The sequence below is a fragment of the Humulus lupulus genome, chromosome 7 (genome assembly GCF_963169125.1).
Source record: "Humulus lupulus chromosome 7, drHumLupu1.1, whole genome shotgun sequence".
NCBI classification, from domain to species: Eukaryota; Viridiplantae; Streptophyta; class Magnoliopsida; order Rosales; family Cannabaceae; genus Humulus; species Humulus lupulus.
In genome coordinates this window covers 15,680,700-15,688,472 of record NC_084799.1, presented here as the reverse complement: position 1 = coordinate 15,688,472, position 7,773 = coordinate 15,680,700, and the positions used below count along the sequence as shown (strand labels likewise).

The 7,773-nt window shown below is 28.8% G+C and overlaps 1 protein-coding gene across 4 annotated transcripts; it reads right to left on the bottom strand.

The window, feature by feature from the left end:
• Positions 1–3,033: 3,033 nt before the first annotated feature.
• LOC133789479 (cysteine synthase-like) lies at positions 3,034–5,427 on the bottom strand. 4 transcript variants are annotated; one of them, XM_062227327.1, is made up of 10 exons: positions 5,386–5,427; positions 5,154–5,263; positions 4,808–4,865; positions 4,301–4,564; positions 4,068–4,205; positions 3,919–3,974; positions 3,658–3,771; positions 3,522–3,588; positions 3,352–3,432; positions 3,034–3,229 (listed from the first exon to the last, which is right to left on the bottom strand). In XM_062227327.1, exons 1-10 carry the CDS (start codon positions 5,425–5,427, stop codon positions 3,140–3,142), a joined length of 1,020 nt encoding a protein of 339 aa, XP_062083311.1. In that variant the 3' UTR covers positions 3,034–3,139. The 4 variants fall into 4 exon arrangements, with proteins under 4 accessions (XP_062083311.1, XP_062083315.1, XP_062083313.1 ...); XM_062227331.1 differs by having other exon boundaries at positions 3,522–3,581; positions 3,696–3,771; XM_062227329.1 differs by having other exon boundaries at positions 3,522–3,581; positions 3,696–3,775; positions 3,923–3,974.
• Between the last annotated feature and the right edge of the window lie 2,346 nt (positions 5,428–7,773).

The following is a 7,773-nucleotide window of genomic DNA, read 5'->3' as shown; positions in this document are numbered from 1 at the left end:
GGTCACAGCCTTCAACTCCAGCTCGTACCACGAGCTGGGTGCTTCCCTCGACCTGCGACCTTCAGAGTCCAGACTCGGTCCTTGAGCAATCTTGGCGAACCCTTAGGTTACCTCGAGCTAAGGAGGTAGGACCTTACGATGGCAGCTCCGGTCTTGGGGATGTCCACGTGGTAGTCATGATTAGGACGTATCTCAGCTCGCTAATCAACCCGTGGTAAAATCAGGGCGTACAGATGGTATTATGCCATGGGACATGTGATAGTGGCCTAAGGGTGTCGTGCACAATATTTGCGCACAGGGCGCGGCTCGGCCACTGGTAGCCGAGGACAGCTTAATATTCACTGAGCTCGATTTAAGCGGGCCAGAGTCAGTGGGATAACAGAGGGTGCGGCCTGAGGGCGTTAACCCTAGTTATCATTTGTAAATTGATATATGATATGAGTTGATATGTTTAGTATGTTGAATACTTGATTGTTCTTAATGTTTATATGGTTGAGAATATGATATGCAATATGAGATATTGAATTGTCTGTTGAATGCTTATGCTCTGTTATTGTGTTTTCTTGCTGGGCCTTGGCTCACGGGTGCTACGTGGTGTAGGTAAAGGCAAAGGCAAGTTGGACCAATCCTGAGATGGAGAGCTGCGGGGTTGAATGTATATAGTCAGCTGTTCGGTCACCATGGCCGAGGGGTGGATCAGGACAGAGATTGCCTAATTGTCTGTTTTGCCTTAATATGGCTAGTACTGTATTTAACTCTCGAATCTTTTGTAAATGGTTTTAATCTTAATATTTTTGGGATCCCGTGTAAACATGAAATGTTTCTTTATGAAAAATGTGACTTTTGAGACCAAAACATTTTAACCCTAGTTCCTTTATAGTTTCAGTAACACATTCTTAATTAAACGACTTGATTAACAAGTCTAACACTTTTATAAACACACAGTGTAACGGTCTTGGCTATCCAGAGCGTTACAGAAAAAAACACCCCAAGATTCTTTCTTTTTTTCGTGGGGATTGGGGAAACTAAGATTCATATATCAAGTTTTGTTACAAATTTTATTATAAGGATAATCATTGGTAAATCTCATTTCAAACTTAATAATTTAAAAAAAAAATTGGCACTATTTGTTAGAATTCTTTTGTGTTGAATAGAAAAACTAATTGGGATTTTAGTCCCACATTTTGGTTGTAAGAGATTTTTCTCTTTTCTCTAAGCCTATATAAAGTATTGTATGTTGAGTAGTTTAGATATATAAGAAAATAATCTTTGCTTAAGATATATTATATATTATTATATATGTTATGGTTTTTAGTTAAAAGTTTTATATTTTTAGTATGGAAGAGTTTGGGTATATTTGGTGTGGCAATTTATTTGCGATGAATTTATTTTAAGATTGTGGGATAAATATAATATAATTAGATATAATACTTGAATATAATTTATTTTAAGATTGTGGGATAAATATAATATAATTAGATATAATATTTGAATATAATGTAATTAGATATAATACATGAATAAACGTAATATAATAAATATTATAATACTTGAATAAATGCAATATGATAAATACAATTAAATATACATAAATATTATAATTATAAATAACACAATATAAATAATTATAATATTGCTATTTATATTGTGTTATTTATAATTATAATATTTATGTATTTTTTAACTTAATATATATATTGTATTTATAATATATATAATTATAATATTGTATTGACTTTTTCAAGCATTATATCTCACAACATTTACCTTAAAAAGTCCGCAAATAAATTAAATTTTGGAAACAATATTATAATTATATATAATATGTCGTCTAGTAAAATATATTTACAGGTACTCTATCTAAATCAAATATTTATGTTCCTATAATTTCTTTATTTATTTGAAAGAAAAAAATTCATTAAGAAAAACAAAGTTGCAAAAAAAAAAAAAAATGAAGTAGCGCAAGCTGCCATTGAATATACAGTGTAGATTAATTCAAAGAGAGCCATTTTACCAAAAATGTGGATTATAGTGAATTTTATAATTTATTTATTAACTAAATAATGTTTTGATGAACAACAAACTAAATTTAAGAAATTAACAAAATACTATTGCATTTTTAGCTAATACCACTTTTAAACCGGTGTTTAGAAAAATAAAATACAAAACTAACACTTTAATTATCAAGATAAAACAAAAGTGACTCTTAATATTTAGTAACACTTACTTTTTATAATACCCCAAATATTAGTAGACTAACACATTATAAACTAATTAATTACATAGAATTATTTAAAAACAACCTAAATCTTATTTCATGTCCACAACTTTTAAAAAGGCCTTAACTTGGTCTAAGTAAGAACTTTGTCACGTCCAAATTCAATCTCTTAAATTTTCTAACATCACATTTTGCTGTCTCAGTTTAATATGTCATTGGCTTCAGTTTGAACAATTTTCTTTTGATGTACCCCAATTGAATCAAAACCGAGACAAGAAGCATAACTCATCAGAATATACTATATCTGAAGATTTGTGATTAAATTGAAATTAACTTAAATCATACAAATACAAGACATGTTTTACAGGCTCATTTTGGTTGCTTAAAAGCAACAAGAAATGATTGAAAAGGATGATAAATTAAAACTTTGTTAACCAAAGGTGCTTATTCAAAGGGTTTATACATTTTTGGACCCTGTGTTTTTTCTCATTACTTATTTAGACCTTGTATTTTGACAAATTACTTTTTGGACACTATATTTTGTAAAATAGTTAAAATAGAACCCTAAACCCAATTTTGTTCAATGTTTTCTCAACTAAAATCACAAATAATTTACCAAATTAACAATTCAGAACAAAAATAAAATCATTCTGCTTAAAAACTGTGTTGTTATATTCAATTTTTTCTTCATCAAAATTGAGTTTAGGATTCTATTTTAACTATTTTACAAAATATAGGGTCCAAAAAGTATTTATTAAAATACAGGGTCCAAACAGGTAATAGAAAAAAACACAGGGTAAACCCTTATTCAAAAGACAATTTTTCTTTATGTAAAGACACAAAGTATTGAATTAAGATTCAAGAACCAGTAGTGAGCAGAGCTGAAAGAGAAAATAACAGTCTATAAAACTGGTCAATGTTTCAGTCAAAAGTCATGTTTTCAGCCTCATCTCTAATGGAATCAAAGAGAACAGTGGACAGGTATCGTTCTCCAGAAGTTGGGAACACAACCTGTATCAGTGAATAAGAAGCCTAATAAGGTTTGAGTCATTCTGTGCAGTTAAGTTAACTACATTGTCATTTTTTTAAATGAATATTATTCTCAAGGCCTTGGATCAAGAAATTGGACTTACCGCGATGAGTTTTCCAGCCATTTCCGGCCTTTTGGCCAACTTAATGGCGGCGGCTGCAGCAGCACCGGATGAAATTCCTACCTGCAAAAGATATGTTACTACAAACAGCTTCATAGTCAGAAAAATATAAGGGTCATTGTGACTTTTTGAAGTTATTTACTATGTCATACCAGCAAACCTTCTTTCAAAGCAAGCTGCTTAGCAGTTTCTATAGCTTCCTTACTTGATACCTGAATTGTTGGAAACATTAGTAAAAGGGGCTAGTTAGTAGTTACCATTATTCATCTCTTGTTGATTGAATGAAATAAATAGTTTAATACTAGTAGGATGTCATCAAAACTTACTTCAATAACTTCATCAAGTAGGTTAACATCCAGAACATCTGCAATGAAACCAGCTCCAATTCCTTGGATCAAATGCCTCCCTATGACATGTGTGTGTGTCTAGTTAGACAATTCATTAATCTGAACAAGTGCAAGGAGACTAGAAAGAAAATTGGAAAATTTTATACAAGTTCAGCTTTAATAGTATTCATATTCTATGTAAACTAGGACCTTTTCCAATAACTTACTATGTGATCCACCATTCAAGACTGCACTTTCAGCTGGCTCTACACCAAACACCTAGACATGAACAAAAGAAAATTGACCCTAAAATAAAAAATATATATATATTAAATTAAGCACATGTAATGATGTAAACATAGAGTACAAAACCTTGATATCTGGGTTCTGCTCCTTAAGGAACTTCCCTGCACCTGTTATAGTACCCCCAGTTCCAATCCCCACCACCAAAGCATCAACTTTTCCTTTGGAGTCTCTCCATATTTCGGGGCCAGTGGTTTCATAATGTATCTGCAAAAACCAAAGAAAACAGCTGATTTCAAAACAAGTGTGTGTGACCATTTTGGCAACATCATAAAATTAACCTCACTATTTCTGTGCTGTACTTTTGGATTGGCAGGGTTTTCAAACTGCTGAAACATGAAGCTGTTAGGTGTGTCATTTAAGAGCTCTAGCGCCTTATCAAGTGTCCCATGGAAGCCCTTATCCGGGTGTGTGACATACACCTCGGCTCCAAAGGCTAGGGGCACCATTCTTCTTTCCATACTGTTACAAGATAGCATGGTCAATTTAAGCTTGTAGCCCTTGACTGCTGCAAGGTATGCCAACCCAATGCCGGTGTTCCCACTAGTAGGCTCCACAAGAACAGTCTTTTTATTAGTGCCCCCATTATTCAAGCACATAGTCCAAAACCAGCAAAAATGTGTGTTAGTTCAGACTTTTGACATTTCATATGCCAAATTTGAAGCATAACACAGAAAACTGAGATTGATAAAAGGAAAAAGGCTGAAACTCAGTTGTTGAACACTTCTATGAAAATAGTAGTATTGGCATACAGAACCAGTGTCTGATGAAATATAACAAGAGTTTAATAAAGCTCATGACTAAGTAACCTTTCCTGGTGTGATTAGACCTTTGTTCTCTGCATCTTGAATCATACTGTATGCAATTCTGCATATCCAAAGGAGTAAGACCAAACATGATGTTGGTTAAATAAAATCAATGCACATATATCCCCAGAAATATATAGAAAGGAAATCTCTTTTGTACACTGTAAAACACACAATATTATTTAGTCTTTCAGGATGACTAGAGTGTTGAGTGTGTTAGACAAGATGGAAAATATGTTTGGAAAGTTATTTTGCAAATAATTAGAAACAAAATTATAGTGCAAAATATCTATGAGAGGTCACTTTTCAAATTACCCATTTGTACAATTTTATTCATACATATATATACCTGTCTTTAACACTAAAGCCAGGCTGCATCATCTCTAGCTTGGCAGCAATAGAAGCTACACAACCTTCCACTATGCTGTTCAGATATACCATTGGTGTATTGCCGATCAACTACATGGTAGCCAGACCAAAAAGAGAGGTTCCATGCCATTAGTGGAACACTAGGCAAGAGCTTATAAGAAAGAATCATATGATTAATTAAGTTATGATATAAATAAGGTTGATGAAAGTACTTCAGTAACATCTTTCTTGATTCTGAAGCACTTGTCCTCCATTCTGAAGCACTTGTCTATTTAAAACCACTGCTAATCAGAAACAGCAGAAGGTGAGAACTAGAAGTACTCGTATTATTGAGAGCAATTGGAAAATATCAACGTAGATAATTAAAAGAAAAATAAATAAAAATAGAGAGGATTTAAACAAATTAATGAGGAATAATCACAGTAGTACCAAATCGATCCTGAATATCTTCACAAACACGTACGTAACAACTGAGTGTTTCATAGCTTTTTTTATAGATTCCATAGTTTAATATTGTTCATTTTTTATAAGACATATGTAGGTGTGTATTTATTTGGCTTTTATAAATTATTACATCATATATATGATTAAAAAATTAAACTTTAATAGTTGAAGTGCTAACTAATAGTTGGGAATTGAACCCCTTAAAATAGTATATGGAACAGTCATATAAAATTATTATACCAATATAGTTTCGGTTAACAAGTTTTCAACTTAATTGAAATTTGTTATCCAAAAATTAATTAATTATGTAACCTCTAATTAATTAAACAAAGAATTATGTTCAATTAGAACACAATCCACAATTGTAAGATTTACCTATATATTAGTGTTGCTGAATGTCTCATAATATATATTTTTTTAAATAAAGTTAATTTATTGAGGATATTAATATAATTTTTGGATGTGTCCATAAAACATAATTTAACATTATCTTTTTTCTAATAAATAATGTTATCATTAATTATAACATCAACACGTACGTGTCTGTACTATTGCACTGGCTTGGCTGAACTTTGGGATTGGATATTTTATTGGGATAAGTTGAAAATTAGCCCCGTTTAATGAGTTCTTAATTAAAATTACTTTATAAATATTTTAGTTTAGTTTTACTTATTTTCATCATAGACAATTATAAAAATATTCTTGATCACATGGTTTTTTTTCTAAAAACAGTATCCATATATTATAAATGTATAATAGGTATATTGATTGAAATAGTAGATATTATAATAAAACTTAAGTTGTAGATAAAAAAAAAAAAAGACTTACCATACCGTCTGAATCTAATTTCTACTATTTATTTCATTATGATATGAACAAATTCATGTACGTATGTTGTCTTGTTGCAAATACTATAATGAATAATGTCTTTTCCAATTGATGTATCGTATCTTATGAATATCATTTTCTCACAGATTTTATTTCATATCTAATTGTTTGTTTTTGTATAAATAAATATACATATATATATTCAACACATTTTCTCTTGCACAAATAGTAAATAATTAATAAAGACTTTCACCTACTAGTAGGTATAAAAAGAATATGCACATGTATAAATGAAAAGAATATGCACATGTATAAATGAAAACACGTGGTTTGACAATTAAATATAAATATAAAGAGTTGTTATTAAGGTATTAAACTTCAAGAAGATGTGTTACCTTTTAATTGGTTAGTGATACTCCATAATAAATTTAAAATTAAATTATGTGAGACTCAATATTGAATTTCACCTATAGCAGTATGCTACCTCCTTATGGTGTTGAGCATCACTGGTGCCCCTTAACAATTCTATCTCTTCTATATAAAAATTATGTAAATAACAGAAATTCATAGTTTTAACTATATCTTTTGTTAACTTTAGCGGTATGTTTCAAATATTTAACGGAATATACTTTTAAAATTAATTAAAAATAAATATTTATTAATTATATTAATATAAATTTAAATATTATAAAATATTTATTAATTATGTTAATATAAATTTAAATATTATAAAATATCATTATTAAATTTAAATATTATAAAATATCATTAGATATTTATTAATTATATTAATATAAATTTAAATATTATAAAATATCATTAGATATTATAAATTCAAATGTTATAAAATATCATTATTATAATAATATTTAATACTAGATATTTATTAATTATATCCATATAAATTCAAATGTTATAAAATATCATTATTAAATTCAAATATTACAAAATATCATTAGATTTTATAAATTCAAATATTATAAAATATTATTATTGTAATAATATTTAATACTATATTAGATATTTATTTATTATATCCATATAAATTCAAATATTATAAAATATTATTATAATAATATATAACATATAATATTTAATCATAATTTTTATAAATTTTTGCTATAATAAATATTTAGTAATTATATTAATATAAATTTAAATATTATAATAATATTTAATACAAAATTACTTCACATGTTATATAAAATATTATTATTACAATAATATATAATACATAATAAATATATTATATATATAAGTGTTGTGTGTGTACAAATAGTATAACTATGTAACTAAATAAGAAATTAGAATAACATTTATCGTCTATC